We start from the raw sequence: 27,387 nt of genomic DNA, 5'->3' as shown, positions 1-27,387 counted from the left end.
TTTGTCATTATTCTTTTACTCTGTTTTCTCCGCCCAACTCCCGCTCGACGCGATCTCAACATTTCAAACACCCACCCGATCCGCGCTCCTATTATTCCTTCCCACCGATGAACACTTTGAATTCGTCAAGATAATCTCGACATAATGGAGGTCGCCTCATCAGGCGTGCCAAATGGCACCTCAACACCAGAGACCGCAGCCCTAGTTGATTCCGGTGCGGTCATTCAGTACTTGACCGAATTGCTCCAGGTGACACTGGGAGCTCAGAGGTCCGAGTTGGAAAGCGCTGGGAGCTTGCTTTCGGAATCAAGATACAACGAAACACTGCAACGGTGTACGCGATTTGCATCTGAAGCGCAAGTAGCACTCTATGTACAAAAGGACATTGTGATAGCGGAGGAAGCCAACGGCGAAACGGAGGATCAAGGTAAGTCCAACCCAAGTGATTAGGCGTTGGTTGATGTGATGCTTATTATGATGTAGATGAAACAGCGGTTCAATATGTCTACAACCTCTCCTCCGATATCTCGTCCGCTCCTACAACAGTGTCCTCCGTGGCTATCATCAAACGGCCTGTTCCGATCGACATGAGTCTTCCGATAGCGTCGCAGGTCCAAGTCATGAATCTTCCCGGTCCCGCTTCTCTCAGCAATACCACTGCTCAGCAGGGGAATTCCATGTCACCTTACCAGATCCTACATTTGATGATACACCATGGTCTCAGTCCATATTTCGAATCCTACACTCGCAGCCAGGAGACAGCCGTCGGCACGAAATCGAAGACGGATACGGAGGCGAAGACCGGTATCCCGGGAACAAAGAAGAAATTCGCAGACTTGGAGCTGGGTTTGATGCACCTCCAACAGAATGTGGAGATTCCAGCTCTGAACCTTCCTCTTCATGAAGTGGTACAGGCTGCTCTGAAGGAGGCGGAAGCACGTGGTATCAAACCATCGGTCGAGTTAATTCCATCGACGGTACTGGAAAGCAGTGCTTTTACAAATAGCATTCAGAATGTTGTGAACGGTTGGATTAGATCTATCCAGACGATCACCAAGATGTCCCGTGACCCGGACAGCGAATCTGCTTCTCCTGAGGTCAACTTCTGGCTGTCCCTAGAGGCTGCCCTGGAGGCAATCGATGCTCAGCTCCAAAGCGAAGGTGTTCGGTTGACTATGGATATTCTCCGCCATGCCAAACGGTACCAGCCGACTCTTAGTTTTGCGGCGGACACTGGGCTGAAAGAGGCCACTGAATTGGTCCAGAAGTACAACCAGTTGATGCGAGACTTCCCTCTCGATGAACTTCTGTCTGCGACTTCCTTGCAAAAGGTCCAGGAATCACTGAACTTGATTTTCACTCACCTGAATAAAAAGTTGAAGATTTGCCCCTACCCCATTAAGCGGGCACTTTCACTTGTGGAAGCCATCTCGGGGGATCTTGATAAGAAGATTCATGAGCTTATCACTGGACGTGCCATCTTGCATCTGGATTACCGTGAGTTCCGGTCTTTGATGAAGACCACGCAAGCGATCTGGCGTACTTGGGACGAGAACTTGAAGGAATTTACAAACGTCGCTCGTGAATCAACACGACGTCGTAATGAGAAATTCATTCCGATCAAAATCAATGCTCGACACGACAAAACCCGCGAGCGGGTGAAGTACGTCGACACTTTCAGGATCAACCATGAACAGCTCCAGAAAACCATTATCAACGTCCTCGGGCCTAACAGCTCTTCATCTACTGAGAATGGAGCTGGAGTTGATGCCGAAGGAGCTGTGATAGTCGAGGAGATTGGTGATGTCGATGCTGTGGAGGAAGTTGCGCACGCCTACGCTGCTCTCAAGAACGTGGACGTGCTGGATGTTTCACCGGAGGGATCTTTTAACTGGGAGCAGGCCGAAATTGCCTACAGTGAGCGTACTTCCCGTGTTGAGAATTCCATCATTGCTCGTCTCCGTGACCGTCTGGCGACCGCTAGAAATGCCAATGAGATGTTCCGTGTGTTCTCGAAGTTCAACGCCCTTCTCGTTCGTCCCAAGATTCGTGGTGCAATTGGCGAGTATCAAACGCAACTCATTGACAATGTCAAGCGAGATATCAGTGCTTTGCATGAGCGCTTCAAGCAACAGTATGGTAACTCGGAAGCTCATGCTATGGCCCAACTACGGGACCTGCCACCCGTGTCGGGTGCCATTATCTGGACTCGCCAGATTGAGCACCAGCTTAATGGCTACATGCGCAAGGTCGAGAACGTTCTTGGTGAGAACTGGCACTTACACGCAGAGGGCCAGAAGTTGCAAAATGAGGGTAACTTATTCCGCAAGAAGCTCGACACTCGCCCTGTCTTCGAATCATGGCTGTGGGATGTTCAACGACGTCATTTTACAATCGCTGGACGGCTGTTCAATGTAGTGCGTAACCGATCCGCAGGAAACGTTCTGGAGCTAGCAGTCAACTTCGATGCTCAGATCATTGCCCTCTTCAAGGAGGTCCGCAACCTTATTTGGCTCAACTTCCAGGTTCCTCACGCTGTCAGCAATATCTCGAAGGAGGCGAAGCGTGTTTACCCTTATGCCATTAGTCTGATGGAGAGTGTTCGCACTTTGTTGCAGACAAGTCGAGCAATCGTGTCGATGACCGGTGTCAATATGCTGCTCAACGGCTACATGAACGATGCACAGATTATGGTTGCTAAGGGTATCCCTCTCCGGTGGGAGTCCTTTGTTCATTCTTACGAGCTACACGTCAAGCAGTCGGCATTGGCAAATGGTGCCATGGAGGCGTCTTTACCTGGTCGGTCTGAAAGCAAGCATGTTCAGTTTGTCCGCGAGTTCGCCGTTTCAGCATCTACACTTCAGACGAAAACTACTGTGCTTGACACCATCAACGAAAACATTCAGAAATCGATCCATGAACTCAAGACATGTCCATACGACGCATCGGCTTTCAAGCAACGCTTGGACAGCATTCAAGTTGCTGTTGATAAGCTTAATCTCGAAAACTACGTGAATCTTGGATACTGGGTTGCTGAGCTTAATGGAAGCATTGAGACAATTCTACGCGATCGACTTCTTCGCGCTGTGCGCGAGTGGATCATTACCTTCCAAGGTACCAACAACGAAAACTCGACTATTTCTCATCAACAACTTTCAGCGGCCGAAACGGATGCATTGAATTACAAGATCCAGTTCCCTGAACTCTTCCATGAGATTCTGATGAAAAATCAAGTCCTCCACCTGGACCCGCCGTTGCAATTCGCACGCGCAAGCTGGTTCTCCCACTTTGATTCATGGCTCGGTGTGATTTGCAATCTGGAAAAGATCAAGCCCTCTCGTTATCAGATTTCGATTGTTGTGCAAAACGTTCGCTTGTCCGAAGTCTGCTTCTCCGACCTCCCGCAAAATTGCACCAATGAGCTCAGTCAAGTCTACAACGTTGTCGAGTCGAGACTGAGTGATGTTTCTGAGTATGTCGATAAGTGGCTGCAGTTCCAATCTCTTTGGGATCTTCGGTCTGAGCAGGTCTACGAGATCCTGGGAGATGATCTGTCTCAATGGCTTCAGCTTCTCCAGGAGATCAGAAAGAGCCGGGCTACATTTGATACATCTGAAGTCAGCCGCGGCTTCGGAAACATCAGGATTGACTACGAGCAAGTCCAAACAAAGGTGAATGCGAAATACGACCAGTGGCAGCATGAGATCCTCGTCAAATTCGGTTCCAAGCTTGGCAGCCGCATAAGAGAGGTTCATTCCGAGATTGCTGCTGCCCGAAAGGATTTGGAAGGCCAAACCCTGGAGGCCTCTTCAACCGCGCATGCCGTGTCTTTCATTACCATTGTTCAGCAGTGCAAGCGGAAGACTCGGGTCTGGGAGCCCGAGGTCGATCTCTTCCGCCAAGGTCAAACTACACTCGCCCGTCAACGTTACCAGTTCCCATATGACTGGCTGCATGTTGAGAATGTTGATGGTGAATGGGCTGCTCTCAACGAGCTGCTTAGCCGCAAGAGCAAAATTGTCAACGAGCAAACTGAAGGCTTGCGTGCAAAGATCAGCGCCGAAGACCACGTTATTGCCGGCAAGATTGCTGAAGTTATTGGCCAATGGAATGACGAGAAGCCGGTATCTGGCACTATTCCACCCGAGGAAGCATCCCGTACCCTGAGCTCTTTCCAGTCTCGCCTCGAGTCTCTCCAGTCTGAATTTGAGATGGTGTCAAAGGCCAAGGAAGCTCTTGATCTTCCCCCAAGTTCCCAGTCATCACTTCCCCCCATCCTCGAGGAGGTCCAGGACTTCATGTCTGTCTGGGCTGCTCTGGCAACTATCTGGAATAGTCTCAATGACCTTCGCGATGGGTTGTGGACCAGCGTGCAACCCAGAAAGCTTCGACAATCTCTCGACAATTTGATCAAAATGACCAAGGAAATGCCAAGCCGCATGAGACAATATGCTGCCTTTGAACATATTCAGAATGTTCTTCGGCAGCTGCTGAAGGTTAACTCCCTTTTGTCAGACATGAAATCTGAAGCCGTCAAGGAAAGACACTGGCACAAGATTTACAAGAGTCTTAAGCCCGACAAGCGTTTCTCCCTTGTTTCTTTGACTCTTGGTGATGTCTGGGATTTGCAACTCGCATCAAGCGATCTCATCATCCGTGCTATCATCGCACAGGCACAGGGTGAGATGGCGTTGGAGGAATTCCTGAAGTCTGTTCGCGAGACTTGGCAAAACTATTCTCTGGACCTGGTGCACTACCAGAACAAATGCCGCCTGATCAAAGGCTTTGACGATCTGTTCGCCAAGTGCAGCGAAAATCTGAACTCTCTTCAGGCCATGAGACATTCTCCATACTACAAAGAATTCGAAGAAGAAGCCACATCCTGGGAAGATAAACTGAACCGAGTCCACGTTCTTTTCGACGTCTGGATCGATGTCCAGCGACAATGGGTTTACTTGGAAGGCGTCTTCACTGGCAATGCCGACATCAAGCATCTTCTTCCTTTGGAATCCGGCCGTTTCCAGAATATCAACTCCGAATTCTTTACTGTCATGAAGAAGGTCTACAAGTCTCCTTTCGTTTTGGATATTCTCGCTATTGTTGATGTGCAAAAATCTTTGGAGAGACTGGCTGATTTGCTCAACAAAATCCAAAAAGCGCTCGGTGAATATTTGGAGCGTGAACGTGTCTCATTCCCTCGCTTCTACTTCGTTGGAGACGAGGATCTGTTGGAGATTATTGGTAACAGCAATGACATCTTCCGCGTCGCCAAGCATTTCAAGAAGATGTTTGCTGGAATGTCTGGCCTTGTCATGGATGACGATAACAATATTGTTGCGTTCACCTCCAAGGAGGGCGAAGAAGTCCGTTTGAAGAAAGAGGTCAACCTCCTCAAGACCCCTCGAATCAACGACTGGCTCTCCGCGCTAGAGACCAGCATGAAGTTGACTCTGGCAGAGCTTCTTGGCGAGGCCGTTGAACAATTCGGAGTTCTTTACCATAGCAGCGATGTGGATCGAACGGCTTTCAATGACTTCTTGTCTAACTACCCTGCTCAGATTGTGGTTCTCGCCAGTCAGGTTACTTGGACCAACGCAGTGCAACTCTCCTTGGAGGAGGGAGGTGCAACTCTTCCCGCATTGCACGCTTCCGAAGTCCGAATTCTTGAGTTGCTGGCTGCCACAGTGCTTGGTGAACTCGATCCGATCACTCGCAAGAAGTGTGAGCATATGATCACGGAATTCGTTCACCAGCGTGACTGCATCTCCAAGCTCATAAGTCTCAATGCTACGACACCCACGCACTACCATTGGCTCCTCCAGATGCGTTACGTCTTCCAAAATTCGGGCGACTTCTTGGAGCGCCTGTATGTCCACATGGCAAACGCTAAGCTCGCCTACGGATTTGAGTATCTGGGCGTGCCTGAGCGTCTTGTCCGCACACCTCTCACAGATCGTTGTTTCCTCACCCTTACTCAAGCTCTTTGCCAACGACTGGGCGGTTCACCCTATGGTCCTGCTGGTACCGGAAAAACAGAGTCAGTCAAAGCATTGGGTCTGCAACTCGGTCGTTTCACCCTTGTCTTCTGTTGTGACGACACATTCGATTTCCAAGCAATGGGTCGGATTTTCCTCGGTATCTGCCAAGTTGGTGCGTGGGGTTGCTTTGACGAGTTTAATCGTTTGGAAGAACGTATCCTGTCCGCCGTCTCTCAGCAGATTCAGAACATTCAGATCGGTTTGAAAACTAGCGGAGATGGCGACAAGTCCCAAATCGAACTCGTTGGAAGACGACTCGCTGTGAATTCCAACACCGGAATTTTCATTACCATGAACCCTGGTTACGCTGGTCGTTCCAACTTGCCAGACAACTTGAAGAAGCTGTTCCGCAGTGTTGCCATGTCCAAACCGGATAAGGAACTAATTGCGGAAGTGATGCTTTTCTCCCAAGGTTTCAAGCAGGCCAAGCCTCTCTCCAAGCAGACAGTTCCCTTCTTCGACCACTGTGCTTCCCGGCTCTCCAAGCAGGCTCATTACGACTTCGGTCTCCGTGCATTGAAGAGTGTGCTTGTCAGCTCAGGTGGTCTTAAGCGCGCTCGTCTTGCCAACACCGATGGAGACCTGGGCCCCGAGGAACTTATTGAACCTCAAATTATTGTTCAAAGTCTCCGGGAGACAATCGCTCCTAAGCTTATCCGAGAAGATGTGGAAATCATGCTGGAAATCCAGGTGGAAGACTTCGCTGGTGTAGATTATGTGCCTGCCAACTTCGAGAAACTCACCCAGGCGATCCGTGATATTGCTACCAAAGAGCAACATCTCGTCGACAGTGAGATGTGGATCACTAAGGCACTGCAACTCTACCAAATTCAATGTATCCACCATGGTGTCATGATGGTTGGAAAGTCAGGGGCTGGTAAATCAGCTGCTTGGAAGATTCTACTGCAAGCGATGCAGCGCGTTGAAGGCGTCGAGGGTGTCTCTCACATCATCGACTCCAAGGTCATGTCTAAGGAGTCTCTCTATGGTAACCTTGACAGCACTACTCGTGAATGGACGGACGGTCTCTTCACTGGTATTCTGAGAAAGATCGTGGACAACCTTCGAGGCGAGGACAGCAAACGTCATTGGATTGTTTTCGACGGAGACGTTGATCCTGAGTGGGTTGAGAACCTGAACAGTGTTCTAGATGACAACAAACTCCTCACTCTTCCCAACGGAGAACGTCTCAACCTACCTCCCAATGTTCGCATCATGTTCGAAGTTGAAAGCTTGAAATATGCCACGCTTGCTACCGTCAGTCGTTGTGGTATGGTGTGGTTCAATGCCGACACTGTTACCCCAACCATGATGATCTCCAACTACGTCGAAAGCCTCAGGACAAAGACATTCGAGGACCTGGATGAAGACAGCGCACCTGCAGGAACAGCAACGATCCGGACACAGGATGCCCAAGACACAGTTGCAACAATTCTCAAACAGTTCTTGGAGGTTGACGACCTAGTCCTCAAAGCTTTGGAGGAAGCAAAGAAATACAACCACATCATGGAGTTCACGGATATACGTGCTCTGAACACTCTCTTCAGCTTGTTGAACAAGGCCTGCCGCAACGTTCTCGAATACAATGCCCAGCACCCAGACTTCCCTCTGGACCCTGAGCAGATCGAGTCCTATATGTCCAAGAAGCTTCTCCTGACACTGGTCTGGTCTCTTACCGGCGATTGTCCACTGAGTGACCGCAAGGCGTTCGGAAAATACATCACTGGAATGTCTACTATCGACCTTCCGCCGGATGGCGATTCATCCCTCATTGACTACGACGTCATTCTTCCCAAGTCTGACTGGACCAGCTGGCATTCACAGGTGCCCACGATTGATATCAACACACATTCCGTCACTCAAACCGACGTCATCATCCCCACGGTGGATACTGTCCGTCACGAGGATGTGCTGTACTCGTGGCTTGCTGAGCATAAGCCTTTGTTGCTTTGTGGTCCTCCTGGATCTGGTAAGACCATGACATTGTTCGCAGCACTCCGAAAGCTCCCGAACATGGAGGTTGTTGGTCTCAACTTCTCGAGTGCCACCACACCTGACCTCTTGATCAAGACCTTCGAACAGTATTGTGAGTACAAGAAAACTCTCAATGGTGTAGTGATGTCTCCGAACCAAATCGGCCGCTGGCTTGTCATTTTCTGTGACGAGATCAATCTTCCGGCCCCTGACCGCTACGGCACTCAGCGCGCCATCTCGTTCCTGCGTCAACTTGTGGAGCAGAATGGCTTCTGGAGGACCACTGACAAGACCTGGGTTACTCTGGATCGCATTCAATTTGTTGGTGCCTGTAACCCTCCTACGGATGCTGGTCGTACACCAATGGCCGAGAGATTCCTGCGTCATGCGCCTCTGATCATGGTCGACTACCCCGGCGAGATCTCTCTCAACCAGATTTATGGCACGTTCAACTCGGCTGTGCTTAAGATCCTTCCGTTGCTGCGTGGATACTCCGAGGCCCTCACTAGGGCAATGGTTCAGTTCTATCTCGAATCTCAGGCCCGCTTCACGCCACAAATTCAGCCCCACTATGTGTACTCGCCTCGTGAGCTCACCAGATGGGTTCGTGGTCTGTACGAGGCCATCAAGCCACTGGAAACTCTTTCTGTTGAAGGCCTGGTCCGCATTTGGGCGCACGAAGCTCTGCGTCTATTCCAAGACAGACTCGTGGATGAAGATGAGAGAGCTTGGACGGCAGATGCTGTCCGCCGGATTGCCTTGGAACATTTCCCTACAATCGATGACCAAGAAGCACTGAAGGGCCCAATCCTGTTCTCCAACTGGCTGTCTAAGAACTACGTGCCAGTGGAACAGGAGAGTCTGCGTGAATTCGTGAAGGCACGTCTAAGAACCTTCTGCGAAGAGGAGGTGGATGTCCCCCTTGTGTTGTTCAACGATGTACTTGAGCACGCGCTACGTATTGATCGAGTCTTCCGCCAGCCTCAAGGTCATCTCATTCTTATCGGTGTCAGCGGAAGTGGAAAGACAACCTTGTCTCGCTTCGTCGCTTGGATGAATGGTCTAAAGGTCTTCCAGATCAAGGTACATGGAAAGTACTCTTCGGAAGATTTCGATGATGATCTCCGTAGCGTTCTCCGCCGGGCAGGATGCAAGGGCGAAAAGATTTGTTTCATTATGGACGAAGCCAACGTCCTTGACTCTGGATTCCTGGAACGCATGAACACACTGCTTGCAAACGCAGAGGTCCCTGGTCTCTTCGAGGGTGACGAATTCTCCTCGTTGATGACTGCTTGTAAAGAGGGTGCCCAACGTCAAGGCTTGCTCCTCGATTCGCAGGAGGAGCTGTACAAGTGGTTCACCTCGCAGATTGTGAAGAACCTGCACGTTGTGTTTACTATGAACCCGCCAGAGGAGGGCTTATCTTCAAAGGCAGCTACTAGTCCCGCTTTGTTCAATCGTTGTGTCCTGAACTGGATGGGTGACTGGTCTGACCAAGCCCTCTTCCAAGTTGGCTCCGAGCTCACTCAATCAGTCGATCTGGATAAGCCAAACTTCGTCTCGCCTGATAGCATCCCAGTGGCGTACCGCGAGTTGGCTCTCCCGGCATCACACAGAGACACTGTGGTCAATTCTATGGTGTATATTCATCACTCTCTGCATCGCTTTAATGGGCGGCTTCAGAAGCAACAGGGCCGGGCGACTTTCCTCACCCCTCGCCATTATCTCGACTTTGTTGCGCAGTACGTCAAGCTGTTCAATGAGAAGCGCGAGGATCTTGAGGAACAACAGCGTCACTTGAACATCGGTCTCGAGAAACTTCACGACACCGTCGACAAAGTGAGCGACCTTCGAGCTAGTCTCGCACAGAAGAAGACACAATTGGAGAAGAAAGATACGGAAGCGAACGAGAAATTGCAACGTATGGTTGCTGATCAGCAGGAGGCGGAACAGCGGAAGCACGTTTCATTGGAAGTGCAGGCCGCATTGGAGATTCAGGAGAAAGAAGTCGCAACTCGGAAGGAAGTTGTCCTGCACGATCTGGCCCGGGCCGAGCCCGCTGTCTTGGAAGCCCAGAAGAGTGTCAGCAACATTAAGCGTCAGCACCTCACGGAAGTTCGATCCATGGGTAATCCTCCAGCTAGCGTCCGGCTTGCCCTGGAAGCTGTATGCACACTCCTCGGTCACACTGTCGATAGTTGGAAGACAATCCAAGGTCTCATTCGTCGGGATGATTTCATTGCCAGCATCGTCAACTACGATAATGAGCGCCAGATGACACGCAGGCACCGTACCAAGATGCAGAATGAGTTCCTCTCGAAGGAAGACTTCACATATGAACGAGTCAACCGCGCTAGTAAGGCCTGTGGTCCTCTAGTGCAATGGGTCGAAGCCCAGGTCAACTACTCTGCAATCCTTGATCGTGTTGGTCCTCTACGTGACGAGGTGGATCAACTCGAGGAACAAGCCCTACAAACCAAGGCTGAAGCTCAGGCCATCGAAAATACCATCAACAGCCTCGAAAGCAGCATCGCTACCTACAAGGCCGAGTACGCGGCCCTTATCAGCGAGACGCAGGCGATCAAGACCGAGATGAGCCGAGTTCAGTTCAAGGTTGATCGTAGTGTCCGTTTGCTTGATAGTCTGTCCTCTGAGCGTGGGCGTTGGGAAGATGGGAGCAAGTCATTCGAAACTCAGATCGGCACTCTCGTTGGTGATGTCCTCATTGCAGCTGCGTTCCTTGCATATGCCGGTCTTTACGATCAGCAATTCCGTAAGGCAATGGCTGAGGACTGGGTCCACCAACTGGGCGCCTCTGGCATTCAGTACAAGCCTCACAACCCCATCACGGAATACCTGTCCAATGCCGATGAGCGCCTGACCTGGCAGAGTCATTCGCTTCCCGTGGACGACCTTTGCACAGAGAACGCCATCATCCTCAAGAGATTCAACAGATACCCACTTATTGTTGATCCATCTGGCCGTATTACAGAATTCTTGCAGAAGGAAAGTAAAGAACGCAAGCTTACTGTCACGAGTTTCTTGGACGATTCCTTTGTCAAGCAATTGGAGAGCGCGTTGCGTTTCGGAAACCCCATCCTTATCCAGGATGCCGAGCACCTGGACCCTATTCTCAATCACGTTCTCAACAAGGAATACCAGAAGACTGGTGGTCGTGTCCTTATTCAATTGGGCAAGCAAGAAATCGATTTCTCGCCATCCTTCAAGCTCTTCCTGTCGACCCGCGATCCATCTGCCTCGTTCCCGCCGGATATTTGCAGTCGTACCACCTTTGTCAACTTCACTGTCACCCAGAGCAGCTTGCAAACACAGTCTTTGAATGATGTACTGAAATTCGAGCGGCCCGATGTCGATGAACGTCGCAACAACCTCGTCAAGATGCAAGGAGAGTTCAAGGTCCACCTTCGACAACTCGAGAAGCGCCTTTTGCAAGCTCTCAACGAGTCCCGTGGTAACATTCTCGATGATGACAATGTCATTGAAACTCTTGAGACTCTCAAGAAGGAGGCTGCCGATATTTCTCTGAAGATGGACGAGACTGAAGGCGTTATGCTCGAGGTCGACCATGTTACGCAGAACTACAGCATTATTGCCCGTTCATGCAGTGCCGTCTTTGCGGTTCTAGAACAGCTTCACCACATCAACCACTTCTACCAGTTCTCTCTGCAGTACTTTGTCGATATTTTCAACTCTGTTCTCTACCAGAACAAGCGCCTTGCTCAGGAGAAGGATCATGCTGCACGTGTTCAGATCATTGTGAGGGACTTGTTCATCAACACCTACAAGCGAACCTCGCTAGGTCTAGTTCAAAAAGATCGCATCACCCTCGCCATCCTCCTTGCACAGGCTACTCCATTCCCCATGGACAGGACCATTCTCGACCGCGTCCTGGATGATACGGTGGAGGACACGGATCTTTCAACTTCGGTGGACGCCCGCGACCAAGTAATGACGAAGCTGGCCAACATGTCCCTCTTCAAAGATCATCTTTCCAATGTCACTCAAGAACAGTGGGATCGCTTCTTCGGCGAGGAGCTTGCAGAGAACGTCGTTCCGGTCATGTGGGATGAGAGTGTGCCACAACTCGACCAGCTCCTCCGGTCCTTGCTCCTTGTCAAGATTTGCCGCATGGATCGATTCGTGCCCACCGCCGAGCGTTTCATCGAGGCGGTATTCGGCCGCGAGCTCTTTGAGGGTGGTGCCGACCTAAAGGATGTAGTTGACCAAGTGACTGCAACCAGGCCCATTGCGCTCAGCTCCAGCCCTGGCTTCGATGCCAGTTACAAGGTCGACGCTCTTGTCGAAGCCACACGCGCAACCTGCGCCAACATCGCCATGGGTTCCAACGAAGGTCTCGAAAGCGCCGACAAGGCCATCAGCAACGCAGCTGCAGTCGGTAACTGGGTTCTGGTCAAGAACGTCCACCTGGCGCCTGCTTGGCTGCAGAGTCTCGAGAAGAGACTGGATTCCCTCAAGCCACACAAAGAGTTCCGCCTCTTCTTGTCCATGGAGTCCAGCCCTAAGATCCCTGTCAATTTGATACGGGCTTCGCGTGTGCTGATGTACGAACAGCCCGCCGGTGTGCGTGCAAACATGAAGGATTCCCTCTCCTCGCTGAATGTGCGAGCCAGCAAGGCTCCAGTCGAAAAGGCCCGTGTCTATCTCTTGCTCTGCTTCCTGCACGCCGTCGTCCAGGAAAGACTCCGCTATGCGCCAAGTCTTGGATGGAAGGGCTTCTGGGAGTTCAACGACAGCGATGTAAGTACCCCATCTCCATCAATTTACTATTCCTACAGATGCTAACATTTCCACGCAGTACGAATGCTCAGCCTACATCATCGACCACTGGGTCGATTCAGTGTCCCAAGGCCGTTCCAACGTTGCTCCGCAGAAGATTCCATGGGAGATGATCCGCACTCTCGTTGCGGAGATGTACGGTGGTAAAATCGACGACGCAGGAGACTACCAGCAGCTCGAGAACCTCGTCAATAGCTTCCTTACACCCGCTGCTTTCGAAGACGGCTACAAGCTCGTTTCAGGTGTAGAGAACGACAACCTTTTGACTCTGCCGGAGACCACTAGCATGCGCGACTTCGTCACATGGGTTAACAACCTGCCCGAGCGTGAGCCTCCTACCTACCTGGGTCTCCCTGCCAATGCCGAGAAGCTCTTGTTGGTCGGTCATGGTCGTAAGATGATTTCTGATCTCTCGCGGGTTACGACTCTTCTTGATGAAGGAGAGCAGTTGGTGGTCGATAACTGATCTGTACTTGTTTTTGTTCACTTGTTTTTTTTTTCTCTCGAAGTTCCTAGAAGGATTGTGTTATTATTTTACTGTTGGTGGAAGAGTACATAAACACCGCTGGCGGATTTCTAATTATTGTTCTCGGTTCAATTGTACTGTGTCCAGCTTTGTATCTTTCTTTGTACATTTTTTTCTCTTATTCCGAGTATCAGCACCGGAAATGTCTGGTCTCTCCTATACAACTACTTGTAACTTTTACCTCGTTGCATCCCACATGCATCATTATATTGTGAGTCCTAATAATGAAACCGAGTGTACTCTCCACCTCCGTGGATATCTACCAAAGTGTTTTCAGGATATAGTCAAAATAGCATTAAGTATCATGTATACAGTCTGTGGATTATCTGGTCCGCATGAGGGAAAGGGAAGAAGTAGTCAAGCCAATCCTCTAGACATAAATGTAACATCACGAAAATCATCACAATGAACGCCAACAATCCGGTGCCGCGGTGGAGAATGAGGTCCTATGTACGCGAGTGAGGCGGGGCCTTTACGAGATGAAGGTCGACTCAGAGAACATAGTTCCCTCCTCGGTGATTTCCTCGTCGCCGAGCTTGAGCTTCAATGAGAGCTTCTCCTGGGGCGAGTACTGTGCAAGAGAGTTAGATATGATTATTTTGACAATTAACAAGAAATGGAAAAGGGAAAGGGTGCATACCTGGAAGATGTACGGCCGAGTACCGGCAACACTGCCAGCAATGCTCTTAATGAAGCCTGGCACCTCGGCCATGACGTCGATGCGATCCAGTCGCGAGCCGAGGGCACCGTTCACCTCGGCTGTGAGTTCCTTGCCGTCGGTTGTCTTGCCGGTCCACTCCCACTTGATGGACTTGGGAGCGGGCCAGTCACTGCCCTCGTCCTGGCTGGTTTCTGTGTGGGCCGCTGTGTTGGTTGTGCCGGCGTAGATGACCTTGCCATCCTTGACGATACCACCGACGTTGACCTTGGTGGAGCCGTAGGAGGGGGGAGTGGTGTACTCCATCATGACAGCGGAGTAGGTGGGGGTCTGGAAGTTAATGAAGTTCCAGCGGGCGGCTGCGTTTTTGTTAGTATTAGGTGATTCTGGTTGTCAATTCCTGTACAGGGATTCTTACCAGCGTGGTGAGGCTTCATGCCCTGTAGGGCCATGATGAAGAGACCACGACCTGCGAGATCGTAGGTCTTGTCCTTGGTGGTGATGCTACCCTCAACAGCACAGCGGGGCCAGAAAGCGTGGCGCATGGAACCCCATGGGTTCTTGGGGTCGGTTCCGAAGTATGAGGTTCCGTCCTTGCCGACAACGAAACCGGGTGCGGTCTGGGAGAACTTGATATCCACCAGGGCGCCGCTGTTGACGGTGGACTTGATGGTGTAAGAGTTAGCCTCCTCGTTGAGGGTCAGCGACAGATTGTCGGCGCCGAAGGAGAGCATGTTCTCGTCGAACATGAAGTTGGAGAGCGGGTCCGAGTACCACTTGTTGTCGCCCTTTCCGCTGACGTCGAAAACCTTCACGTTGAACTGGGCAGTGGTGTGGATTCCGCTGTAATCGGGATCAAGAATCAGAGTCAGCTGCTGTAGGTTTTGATTCCAGAGTAGAAGGTAGAAGCTTCAAGCTCCGGCTGAGGGTTCCTTACACAATGTTGCTGTAAATCACCTGAACGAAGACCAGGGTCCCGTTGTCGGCCATGATGTAGAAGGTCTGGGTTTCGACATTGGTGTAAGAGTATGCGCGCCAGCGCAAAATCTCCTTGTTCACATCAGAGAAGGGAGTTGTCTCGGCTTGCTTCGCAACAGATTGGATAGCCTCTGGGCCATAGATGGGCTCCTCGGTGCCCACCACGGCGGAGAGACTGCCCGCATGGAATCGGTCAGTATAACCACAATAAAGAAGGGCCGAGCGGAACGTACGTCGACTTCAGCCAGTTCATGATTTCGATAAGTTTGGAATTAAGAGAAAAAACCGGAGAAGAAAGAAAGCGAGAGGAAAAGGGATGTGAAGGGAAGATCGACGCGGGGCCCGAGAGTTCTAGTTCGGATGTGAATGGGACTATCCGGATGAGAAGGCGATACACCAGATGATCGATTTAAAGGATGAGAGTAGAAATTAGATCTAGATATTGTGAATACCAAGATCAAAATGAGAAAAATGAATTAGAAGCTAAAGAAGCCTCAGAAAAAGAAGGGAAAGGAGAGTACCTTATGACGTTGGGCTTCTTTTGCTCGCTTCCCACCTCGGCCAATCAACGTCGTCGGCTGAAAATCTGCAAATCTTCCGATTTCATCTTCGCTGCTCTTGGCCTTTTGGAACTATCTCGACATATTCTCATCATGGCACGAAACGTATTGGCCAAGGATCAATTTGTTAAGCTCATTGTTGGAGCTGGTCAGGCCAGTCCTAGTCCGCCTGTTGGTCCGGCACTGGGAAGTAAAGGTGTTAAATCCATGGACTTTTGCAAGGTTGGTCTTTGTTTACCGTTTCGCCTCATGGGTTAACAAGTTATATTTACTAATTAATTCACTAGGAATTCAATGCCCGCACAGCTCACATCACCACTGGCGTCCCAATCCCCGCGCGTGTCACCGTCCGCCCCGACCGATCCTTCTCCTTCGAACTCCGCACTCCAACTACCACCTACCTCCTGCTCAACGCGGCCAATGTCGAACCCCGGAAGAACCGGCTGCGTGGTGCCATGAACCCTGGCCACGACGTTTGTGGCACGATCTCCCTCAAGCACGTTTACGAGATCGCCAAGCTCAAGCACACCGAGACGCGGTTATCAGGCTTGTCCCTAGAAGGGTTGTGCAAGAGTGTCATGTCCCAGGCCAAGTCCATTGGTATCCAGGTCATCCCCTGAGCATCACAAGGACAATAGACTTGTATAATTATTGGTTATCATTCCAGCAGTGCTCCAAGGAGCCTACTTGTTTTGATTTGGATCCTTTTACTAGGCGTTTTCTGCGAAATTGGGGGTGCTTTCTTCCCCCTGTTGTACGATACCGATTATTATTATTTTTTCCAGATTGTATGTCATATCTGTTGATCGCAATTCAAGAGATATTTTGCATTGAAAGTTACTTGAATCTTTGGGGGGTTACCTAGAGTGACTTATCGAAGTCACATACAACATATAATCCAGCTAATCACCACCATGCGATTAAAATGACCGTGACTTATGATCACGTGCCATCGCACCATCCATCGGCGAAAGCGGCCCCCGGGTCTTGAAATACCCGTGGATGTTTTCTTGCTAATGACTGGATAATCGAGAGAAAGATCTCAGACTACAGATGAGGTCACAGACTTCAACACATGCGCGGAGCGGAGAACTTGGCATCTGTGTAATCCAAGTCACTCAAGTCCGACCTTGGCATGACCAAGAATGTTTTCATGTGTCACAGTATTAACGTAGGCATGTCACTTGGGAAGTCTGGGGAGTCTGGGGAGCGGAGAAAGATGTACAAAGCATGTCCGGAGTAGCTATACAACATACGGAAATGGAAATCTAGTGGAGTCAGCAGATAGACTAACCCCATTCAGGTAATGTTCCAGATCATCCACCATATGTAAGATGTAAGATATGTACAATGGCCTGCAGTAACGCAGTAACTCCCCGTAAGCTTGGAAGGTGTTAGGGTCAGCATCTCCGGGAAGTCGGCACGGGTCGACATCATCCTTCCAATTCTCCGCGACCATCCGACTTATGAGGTAAGGTTATTCCTAGGTACATTTGAATAAACTGGACTAAATTTGGGCATATTTTCGATATATTTTTGGCATATATATATCATATATATACCCATGTTAAAATAGAAAGACAGAGAGAAGTAAAGAATGAGAAAATGAAGTACATAAATGAGGTCAAGCAAAGTACTAGTCCCCCACTCGCCCCCAAAAAACCAAGTTGGCCTGAGGCCCAGAACTTCTCACATCTCCCCTCTTCTCGCCTTTCTCATTTTACTTCTTTATCTCTTCCTCTCTTCCACCCCTTCCTGTTCTCATATTTTCTTCTTTAGACCCGGGATACACGGATTCCTGGAATTCCTTGACCAGACCCGGGTGTACTTGATCGCATTCGGCGGCAGAAAAAAAAGTTAAAAAGGGAAAGGATTTGCCTCACGCATCATTCTTTTTGACTTCTCAAGACTCTGTTCAGGACATCGTCCAATTCTGCGATTTTGACAGTACTTGAACTGATCCTCAGTTCGCTGTCTAACGCTCCCCCCAAAGCTCCCAGCGTGAGGGGCATGTGTCTCACGTTCCGAGCCGACGTCGAAGACTATGACGTCTGAACTGACTGATTCCACACCCAACCTTATGGGTTCAGGTATGTCTTGGCTGCCATGCTGATCGGTTGTAATGGTGTATCCTAAATTCCTGCCAACCGTCTGACGCATGTCTGTCCCTCTAGAATCCCAAACTATGCACAACCCCGCCAAGATCCCCGGACAAGCCCCGGAGCCCGGTGACGCCGACGCCAAGTCCAGAGCTCAGCCAACCCAGGTCCGTTTCTCCTCCATCACGGAAGAAATTGAACCAGGTCAATCCGAATTGTCCCCTGTGCCAGAGCAACCGTATCAGTCTCTGTCAGGACCTACAGACGAGGAACAATTACGGTCGCTGGCGATGAGTATGCAGGGCGCACAGCTTCAGGAGTCGCGCGTGCGCAAGTTCTCTTTTGACCCCATGTCTCTTCCTTCCTCCAGGGTATGTCAAATCTATCTCTAATTTGCCGGATGTTCTTCCGAGTCTTCCCAATCTCTTCATGCTTCAAATGATATCTACTTCTACTTCCCTTCATCCGACGGGCTCTGAGCAGAGACTCAGTGGACCATGGCAATCTCGTCATCATACTAACTTTAGACCCTCATAGGTTGGCTCTCGAGAGTCGAGTGATCGTAGCGGGCTTGGCACCGGTGCCTTTGCCTCTCCGCATGCGTCTCCTCCGGTCTCTGCTGTACAGTCACCGCCTCTTACTCCAGCCGCAACCCATTCTCGCGAAGGCAGAATTAGCGACAGTGCCTCTCTGAAAGCTACCAGCCGACCCCACCTAGACACCAATTTCACCCCTGAAGCATCACCTCCAGTCGGTCCGAACGACAAGAACGGCACGTCTCGACCCGGCTTATCCTCCCGACCCCTGTCCACCGATCACCTGCCCACCAGAAAAAGTGAAGGTTCAGACCGAGCTCCTCATCACATTCAACTACCGAAACATCGTGCGCAATTCTTCGTTGGAAATGACGGGGGCGCCCAAGAAGAAAGCCCCCCCTCCACTCCAAGAGAGCCTATTACCCCGCCAGGGGCCATGACCCCCGTTGGCGAACCTAATGACCCATATGCGCGCCATAAGCGACCACCTCAATCCAAAAACCTTGCCCAACTGGATCCGCGGTTTATCTTCAGCGGCCGAGATGTCAAACGCTCATTCCGTCCGGGCGCTCCCCGATCCACCAGCGCAAGTGACCTCAGCAAATCTAGTGACAAGCGGAGCATCTTTGGTAGTGCGAAGAAGGAGCAAGGCGACAAGAGCCACGGTCACCAGCATCACGGCTCTATGTCTGAGCTGAAACGCTTCTTCAAGATGGGCCATCGCAACAAGCGATCCGAGTCCCCGACGTCCATGCCTAAGAAATCGAGTCGGTCATCTGGCAAGTCTTCTTATCAGGCGGCTCCAGACAATGTTCCTTTTGCCGATGACCATGGTCTGAATTCCAAGTATGGAAAGCTGGGCAGGGTGCTCGGATCTGGAGCTGGTGGCTCCGTGCGTCTTTTGAAGCGCAATAGTGACGGCGTCACCTTTGCAGTGAAGCAATTCCGAGACCGTCATAACTGGGAGAGCTTGAAGGAGTACTCCAAGAAGGTGACTGCAGAGTTTTGTATTGGCTCCACCTTGCACCATGGCAATATCATCGAGACCTTGGATATCATTCAAGAAGGCCCTCGCTGGTATGAGGTCATGGAATATGCGCCGTTTGATCTGTTTGCTATCGTGATGACAGGCAAAATGGGCAAGGAGGAGATTGCCTGCTCTTTCAAACAGATCTTGAGCGGTGTGGCATACATCCATGGCATGGGTCTGGCCCATCGGGATCTTAAACTGGATAACGTGGTGGTGAACGACCGTGGCATCATGAAACTCATTGATTTCGGAAGTGCTGTCGTATTCCGCTATCCGTTTGAGAATGACATTGTCCCTGCTTCAGGTATGTATTGTTTTGTTTTGTTCTAAGTCACAGTTGACGGTTATTGATTTCCATGAGCAGGTATCGTTGGCTCGGATCCCTATCTTGCCCCCGAGGTCTACGACGAGAAGAAATATGACCCCCGTCCCACAGATGTTTGGTCGCTGGCGATCATCTTCTGCTGTATGACCTTGCGTCGCTTCCCATGGAAGCAACCGCGCATGACCGACAACTCATACAAGTTGTTCGTTTCCAGCCCGACCCCAGGCACCCCGGTTGCCGAACCTGACTCACACCGTCGGCCCAAGTCGACCCCCGATCTTCCTTCCCAAAACCATGACAATAAGCGTCTGACTCCTCGCTCGAGCGGCGGACCTTCCGATCAGTCTGGATCGGAGCAGCATGCAAACGGAACTGAAAACGGAGACGCGAACAAAACAGAGCCCTCGCAGGGGGATCGCTCTCCCGATACTGCTCAAAAGCAGATCAGCCAAACCAGCAACGGCCCCCATGAGCGGACCACCCGCACGACCAGCAAAGAGGCGCCACCGGTTCCGACATCATCCCAGAATTCCGGGCAGCGCCAGGAAGTCATCAAGGGCCCATGGCGACTTCTCCGCATCTTGCCGCGGGAAAGCCGGTACATCATTGGCCGCATGCTGAAGACCAACCCGAAAAACCGAGCGACACTCGACGAGGTAATGTCGGATGACTGGGTAAGGAACATTCATGCATGCCGACAGGACGAAACCGGTGAAACCATCAGTGCCCCCGGCCACACGCACGTTCTCGAGCCCCCCGCTCAGAGCCCTGCTGTGGCCAGCAAAGCTACCAAAGCTAAATAATATCCCTTCTTTGTATCAATTTCTCCTTGTGTCCATATATCCCCTTTATCCTTTGAGAACGGGGTGGCACTTTTGTCCCCTTCCCTTCGCGTTTACTGTGTGATTCCCTACGAGTACTGTAGATGATTTTGGCGGTTTCCCTCATTCTCCGGGCCATGTTTGAGATGAGTTGATATTCTTGAATAAACTTCTGTGACATCTTATCGCACTCGAGTTTCTCTGAAGATCTTGAACCAAACAGAGCACTAGCTCTGGCTCGATTATGGATGTCACCGATTGACTTGTGGGATGTCGAAGTGTGTTTTTTTCTTTTTTTCCAGGGGAGATTTTTTACCAAGGCGTCACGCTTGTGCTAGAGAGCTTTACTTTTCTAAGTAGTAGATACGTGTCAATACAAACATACAATCCTAAATATGTAACTATATAACTATATAACTTCTCTTTTGGATTGGACCTGACGTAGCGAAGATCGGCGATATCGGATGGCCTGACCGCGGACCAAAAGAAACTGCCAGCCATCCGCGGAGCTTCTCCGTTTAGCCCGCTTTTTCACGGAGTACAACATACTTCATTGCTGTTCTCCCTTCCTACTTCCACCCAATTGGCCATGTGCTTGTGAGAGAACAATTTCCATACCCAATTCTATACAAAAATGGCCCAACAACCTGACGGGGAGCCATTGGTCTCCTCCCTGTGGACGAGGTCATTAATTGTAACCTTCTCCAAAGCTCTTCCCAGCAGTATCCCTCTAACAGCTCTGCAACTATATAGTCCGGCGCAATTGCAGGCCTGACTGTCGACTGCTCCCTCTACCCCCTGGACACCATCAAAACGCGACTCCAAAAAGCACGCGACCACACCGCGCCCCAAACCCGAGTCTCCCTACGCCAAACCTTCCGCGGTATCTACGCCGGTCTCCCATCCGTCCTCTTCGGCTCTGCTCCCTCTGCCGCCTCATTCTTCATCGTCTACGATGGCGTCAAGCGCACCTTACTCCCACCCCAATCCGCCAACAGCAAAACAAACCCCCAATCCCGCTCCCACATAATCCTCACCCACTCCCTCGCCTCCTCCCTCGGCGAAATCGCCGCATGCGCCGTCCGCGTTCCAACAGAAGTCATCAAGCAGCGCGCCCAAGCCGGCCTCTTCGGCGGCTCGAGTCTCCTCGCCCTGAAGGACATCCTGTCCCTACGGCACGCAGCCCCAACAAGCACAGGCACAGCCCCAACAGCGAAGCGCGGCTATAGCCAGGTCTTCCGCGAACTCTACCGCGGAGCCGGAATCACAATCGCCCGCGAGATCCCCTTCACCGTGCTGCAGTTCACAATGTGGGAGTCGATGAAGGAAGCATACGGCAAACGGTACCTGCGAACCAGGGAGACGGCTTCGTCTCTCGCCGAGACGCAGATCCCCGCCTCGACGAGCGCCATGTTTGGCAGTGTTGCTGGCGCCATTTCCGCTGGTCTGACTACCCCGCTCGACGTGATTAAGACGCGGGTTATGCTTGCGCGCCGTGGAGACGGAGGCGTTGATGCGCCTGTTCGTGTTAAGGAGATTGTGCGCGGGATTGCGCGGGAAGGGCCAGGTGCTTTCTGGCGTGGTATTACGCCCCGTGTGACATGGATCGGTATTGGTGGGGCTGTTTTCCTTGGGAGTTATCAGTATGCTTCGAATACTCTTGAGGGGCGTCGGGAGGCGCAGGCGGAGAAGGGTCTTTGATTGGATTCTGGATTCTTTCTTGGCCCTGTGGTTTGTATATTTTTGCTATATAGATGATTGGAAGAGCATAGATTTTGGAAAGCGAGTTGCTCTAGGCAATTATATATGTCATTTTTCTTTACTTGCTCGGACTGCTTGCTCTTTAAGCATCCAGCTCAATTCCTGAACTTGCTCCGCAGTTAGGAGTTTCTCTATCTGCTCTTTGCGCTGGAAATTGTGGTCTGCAAACTCAAAGCCTGGGATAACGACCTTGGTAGGGCGGTTTGATATGGGATATTAGAATGTCCATTCTCTTTTTGTGTGGTTTTTAGAGGCATTGACAATAAATATGTATGTTGTAGAGGCTCTCGGGGGGTGAAGAGCGACGAACAATGACGAGGAGCATGCAACGTTCAGGTATATCTTCCTTGCTGGCTTATCGATGGGTGAAATTTCCCAAGAGGACTACGGAACTCTCTGGGTGAAGTAAATCATGTCTCAACCCTTGTTTATATGCCTTGGTATTATACCATATGGTTATACTTAGATGCATAGAATATACTCTTTAGGTCGGGTCAGAGTAAATATGTAGCCTCCAAGTATCAAATCTCATCCGAGCCCAACAAGTATCAAGGTAGGTCTGTAACGTTGTAACCAAGTACCCTTTGTATGGCATGTCTATATAAGAGGTACCCGATTTTAACAGCAACGGACTACTACATACCCAACCTCTCGTTCACCAAGGGAGTTGACATCAACATGGCAACCTACATGTCGGAGCTTGGCTTCTTGGCAAACCTAGTCTTGCCGCATGTGCAAAGATATCAAAGAGCTGTATAAGATTGGAGTGTGAGACGGCGTTCGAAAAGATACGACCTGCAGCCTTCTCAGAGCCCCAAACCAAGCCCTATCTTGGCGATGCAGCCAAGCTGCTCTATTCAGGTTGTTAGCACGAGCTCAAGGTACCCCCTCCGTATGGGACAAGTGTAACATCCGTGGGTGTGGAACACGGCTTTAGACCGAGAGCGCAAATCTGTTGGGTCTTAAATCTCCCTCATCTATCAAGTTATTCAGGGCCAATCACCACCTCGTTGATGGAGTTAGTGGCTGTTTCTTTCAGAAAGCTGGAATCTTGTGGATCTGTAGAGTAACATATAAGTGATGTATTGCCTTTCTAGGGGTTGTCTGTGTTACAAGTAACGGAATATGTAGCGAGATAGCCAGGAATAACCGAGAAGCCTTCCAAAATGGGAAACGGAGAAGCTTCCGGACTATTAGATCAACGGACAAAGATTTGAGTGATTATCTAAAGGTTTCTACTTTAATTAGATCGGGAATATAGAAGATGGTATAATATAGTTATAGCCCTGGAGTAAGTAACGAAGTAACGAAGTATAAACGTATAAACACGCGCTGACAACCCCTGGCGCCTCCAACTTTAGAAAACTTCCCCTCATTTGAGTATTTCCCCTTTGTCGCTTCTTTTTTTCCTCGGCCTTTTGACTTATTCTCTTTGATCGTCGCGAATGGCCCTGTGACGTTTACCTTCCCCACCAAAACTCAACGTGCGATCGGCCTTGAGGGCAGATAAGCTCCGCATTCGCATCTCCGCAATTGGTTTCACTCCTTCAACGCTGCATGTATGGCACGCAAACTGAGCCACCAGAGGGTCACCTATGGTAAGTTGGATTCTATGTATCTCCTCTCAGATCGCTGACTGTGTCTCTCACTTTGTTAGTCCTCCCTCTGCCTGATGCCCCCGGTGGGCACCGGTTGGGGGTCAATGGCCTGACTGTCGACCGCCAAAACTCCATCCTGTAAGTATCTCTCCCCCATTATGCTGGGATCCAGGATCTCGATCTGAACGGTTGCCACGTTTGCGACCTCGATCTTCTGGGTATTAGGCTTCATTACACGTGAGTTGTACGGATACTAATATGACGTCCCCTCTCCTAGCTACTCCGCGGGCCGCGACGGCGTGATCTGTTCCTGGGATCTCGACTTTCCTCTTCCATCCTCATCTGCGCCCAAAGAAGCATCAAATCCTGACCAAAAGCCCAGTCCGACCGGCTTCAAAACCCAGGTTCAAGCCCATAGTCACTGGATCAACGACATAGTCTTGGCACAGAACAGCTCCGCGCTCGTTTCCGCCTCGTCCGACACGACTGTGCGACTCTGGCGCCCGCATTCCGAGTCTACTGAGGTGCCGGAGCGCATTGGAAAACATACCGATTATGTGAAGGCCCTGGCGAGTCCCGGTAGCCATGCTACTTGGGTTGCCTCGGGTGGTCTTGATCAAAAGGTTTACCTTTGGGATTTGAATGGCGGCGGAGAGGTATTGAACATCAATGCCGGTGGAGAAGACTCAACGGATAAAGGGTCTGTCTATGCGCTGGGTGCGGTCTCGTCGGTACTCGCTAGCGGTGGCCCTGAAAATGTCGTCCGAGTATGGGATCCCCGGTCTGGGAAGCTAGTGACCAAGTTCGTGGGTCATACGGACAACATTCGTGACATTATGATCAACCAGTCCGGCGATACAATCATGACGGGTTCGTCTGACCAGACCATCAAGATCTGGTCTCTCACGGCGGGTCGATGCATGAACACCCTGACCATGCACAATGATAGCGTGTGGTCTCTTTACTCAGATCACCCTGATCTTTCTGTCTTCTATTCAAGTGACCGATCTGGCTTGGTGGCGAAGACCGACATGCGAGGGTCGGCCGATCCTGATCAGGGCCTCTCCGTCGCCGCACTACAAGAGCACGAGGGCGTTGTCAAGGTTGTGGCAGCGGGAGATTACATCTGGACAGCTACTCCCAAGTCCAGCGTTCACCGCTGGCGAGATGTTGACACTACAGTTGGAATCGAGCCGCCGCCCGACCCAGCCCGTACCATAGACTCTGCCACAGTGCCTGCAACCCCCGCAGAGAAGGCACCCAAGAAGATTCCATTTAATGCTGTTTTGCAGTTATCAGCGACATCAATTCTGGGTGGCTCAGCCCCTAAACTGAATTCCTCGGAGCCTAACTCGGAGGCAATTGGCCTAACAATCCCAGTTCACCCACAGCCCGAGGAAACTATTGAAGGCCAACATGGCTTGATCAAGTGCTTGATGTTGAATGATCGGAGGCGCACACTTACTCAGGATTCAGCAGGAGAAGTTGTTCTCTGGGACTTGCTGAAGGTGATTTTGGTTACGTCCGAACCGATAAGTATGAGACATCGGCTGACATGAACATAGTGTATCCCCATCCAAAGCTTCGGCAAACGTCATATGGATGATGTTGAGTCAGAGGTAAACACTGTTGACAGTATTGGACATTGGTGTGCCATCGACGTGCGCACTGGCAGATTGTCAGTAATTCTGGAGCCCAATCGCTGCTTCGACGCAGAAGTTTATGCCGACGAGACCGATCTACCACTATCTGATCTCTATCAGTTTAGAGAAGATCAAAGAAGTGAGTTTTCTTTTACTTGAACTATCTCTTTTGCTCTGCTGTCAAACCTTGCGTATATTCTTTGCCATACTAACAACACGCAGTCAATCTCGGCAAGTGGATTTTGCGTTGGTTGTTTGCTCCGGTAGTGGACGAGGAAATTCGACGAGACAACGAATACCGCCAAGCTGCCATCGCGAGAGCAGAAGAAAATGCGCGACAGAACTCGCTGGGTACATCGGTACCTGGCGATGATATCCCTCGCAGCGTTGGTATACCTATATCGAATCCTCATCAGAGAATGAGTCTGCGTCCCAACCTAGACGTCCCTGCTAGCCCGAACATTGGCTTTAGCATCAACGCTGGCACACCTTCGTCAAACTACTTGAGCACTTCCATGCAGAGCAACTCTCCGTTCCCAGGGTTTGAACCGGACACACCTGATGCCTCAATGCCCACAAATTCTCATATCGATGGCGGGTCATCACCCTTTTCATCAAGTGACTACTTCTCGAAAAGACCTCTAGCAGCCCCACATACAGACGCCGACAAGTCTCTTCTGTCTCCGTCAGATGCAGCCTCAAATTCAGGGGTTCCTCAATCCCCCGCAGAGCCCGATAAGGAAGAGCGGAAGAAGTCACTATTTGGAAAGAAGTTCCAAATGAATTTCCCCAAGAAGTTAGGTCGCAATTCTACGGACACGAAGCCCCAGATATTGGAAGAAAAGGCTGAAGAGTCGGAAATCTCCTCTATCAAAGAAGAGAAGGTGTATGAGCCCAATCTCTGTGGCGTGGTTGACCGCATTCGTGACGATTACGAAGAATTCCTGGCTACAAATGCAGATCGGGATTTGGAGACGGCTCTTTTGCCTTGTTCTGAGGATGAAACTCCGCGACTGGAGATTCCATCTCGGACTGCAGTCTTCATCCAGGAGGAAACTGGCGATACTGCTGTGGCCTCGGATCTCTACAGAGGTACCGTGGGCCGCATTGGTGAAGACCTCGAAAGACTCAAGAAATCGATTCCTCACTGGCTTGGCGAGCTTCTTCTGAAGGTAAGTCTATTTTTTATGATATTTGCTTTCCCCCTTACTGATGATTGGTTATAGAATCAAATTCCCTTCAAGGAGCAGACTAAGATCGCCTTTGTGTTGAAGCCCTTCGATGATACCTTGCCGCCAGTCGTCAAGCCCGAACCGTATGTTTCGGACCTTCTACTCTATAATGCGTGTTGATGATGAAACTAATCTCAGCTATTCATCCAGGCCGGCTCCTAACGGTGCTCCTCCGGGCAACCTGAACACCAATAACAATGGCTCTCGTCTCAATGCCAACCGCATGCTCCGAACGAAGAAGGTTCTTGCTTATGTCGCAGAGCGCATTGACCCTGCAAACCCAGATGAACCAGCAGAGTCCGCTATGGCGCCAGAGGAGTACCTCGAGCTATACTGCCAGAAGATGGTAAAAATTTTCTCCCATTTTGTACAGAGTCAGTCATACTAATCTCAATCGTTTTCCATAGCTCTGTCCACCAAACATGACGTTAGCAACGATTCGCACGCACTTCTGGCGCACCTCGGGAGACATGGTTCTCCACTACAAGACAAACGGCAAGAAAGAGATCCACCCGCCCCGGTCTCTCTTGGGTATTGACGAGAATCATGTCCATGCGGAAGAACCCCATATTTCGAACGGGGATAGCAATGCACATGCACCTCCCGGGAGTATCCATTCCGTGACTAACTCGGCCTCTGTCGCAGGCTCTGTTGTCACCTAATGAAAAACGCCAGCCTCCGGACCTTTCTCGTCCTTCTCCTTTTCTTCCTTTCGTTCAAACGGTACATTTTGATATTCGGCCTACACCAATGCTACATGCATGGATCTCTAGTACATATGGGCGAGATA

The 27,387-nt window shown here is 50.6% G+C and overlaps 6 protein-coding genes across 6 annotated transcripts; 5 read left to right on the top strand and 1 right to left on the bottom strand.

Annotated features, from left to right (window-relative positions):
* Positions 1-144: 144 nt before the first annotated feature.
* PEX2_087320 (uncharacterized protein) lies at positions 145-13,296 on the top strand (the record flags this gene model as incomplete). The annotated part of the gene is made up of 3 exons (XM_016746002.1): positions 145-427; positions 484-12,791; positions 12,850-13,296. The coding sequence occupies 3 exons, from the start codon at positions 145-147 to the stop codon at positions 13,294-13,296; spliced, it is 13,038 nt and encodes a 4,345-aa protein (XP_016601607.1).
* Positions 13,297-13,828: 532 nt separating this feature from the next.
* PEX2_087310 (survival factor 1 family protein) lies at positions 13,829-15,245 on the bottom strand (the record flags this gene model as incomplete). Its single annotated transcript, XM_016746001.1, has 5 exons — positions 13,829-13,927; positions 13,997-14,373; positions 14,433-14,857; positions 14,952-15,167; positions 15,226-15,245. The coding sequence occupies 5 exons, from the start codon at positions 15,243-15,245 to the stop codon at positions 13,829-13,831; spliced, it is 1,137 nt and encodes a 378-aa protein (XP_016601606.1).
* A 400-nt stretch (positions 15,246-15,645) lies between these two features.
* On the top strand, positions 15,646-16,172 carry PEX2_087300 (mitochondrial 54S ribosomal protein uL11m; the record flags this gene model as incomplete). Its single annotated transcript, XM_016746000.1, has 2 exons — positions 15,646-15,774; positions 15,840-16,172. 2 exons carry the CDS (start codon positions 15,646-15,648, stop codon positions 16,170-16,172), a joined length of 462 nt encoding a protein of 153 aa, XP_016601605.1.
* Positions 16,173-17,737: 1,565 nt separating this feature from the next.
* On the top strand, positions 17,738-20,345 carry PEX2_087290 (uncharacterized protein; the record flags this gene model as incomplete). Its single annotated transcript, XM_016745999.1, has 3 exons — positions 17,738-18,022; positions 18,189-19,521; positions 19,582-20,345. 3 exons carry the CDS (start codon positions 17,738-17,740, stop codon positions 20,343-20,345), a joined length of 2,382 nt encoding a protein of 793 aa, XP_016601604.1.
* Positions 20,346-20,997: 652 nt separating this feature from the next.
* PEX2_087280 (putative mitochondrial carrier protein (Pet8)) lies at positions 20,998-22,064 on the top strand (the record flags this gene model as incomplete). The annotated part of the gene is made up of 2 exons (XM_016745998.1): positions 20,998-21,057; positions 21,117-22,064. 2 exons carry the CDS (start codon positions 20,998-21,000, stop codon positions 22,062-22,064), a joined length of 1,008 nt encoding a protein of 335 aa, XP_016601603.1.
* Positions 22,065-23,685: 1,621 nt separating this feature from the next.
* Positions 23,686-27,259, top strand: PEX2_087270 (WD repeat protein; the record flags this gene model as incomplete). Its single annotated transcript, XM_016745997.1, has 8 exons — positions 23,686-23,722; positions 23,782-23,860; positions 24,000-25,230; positions 25,288-25,504; positions 25,588-26,537; positions 26,592-26,680; positions 26,748-26,943; positions 27,005-27,259. 8 exons carry the CDS (start codon positions 23,686-23,688, stop codon positions 27,257-27,259), a joined length of 3,054 nt encoding a protein of 1,017 aa, XP_016601602.1.
* Between the last annotated feature and the right edge of the window lie 128 nt (positions 27,260-27,387).

Source organism: Penicillium expansum (assembly GCF_000769745.1).
Source record: "Penicillium expansum strain MD-8 chromosome Unknown contig294, whole genome shotgun sequence".
NCBI lineage: Eukaryota > Fungi > Ascomycota > Eurotiomycetes > Eurotiales > Aspergillaceae > Penicillium > Penicillium expansum.
The sequence above is the reverse complement of the archived record's forward strand: the minus strand, read 5'-3'. Positions and strand labels throughout refer to the sequence as shown.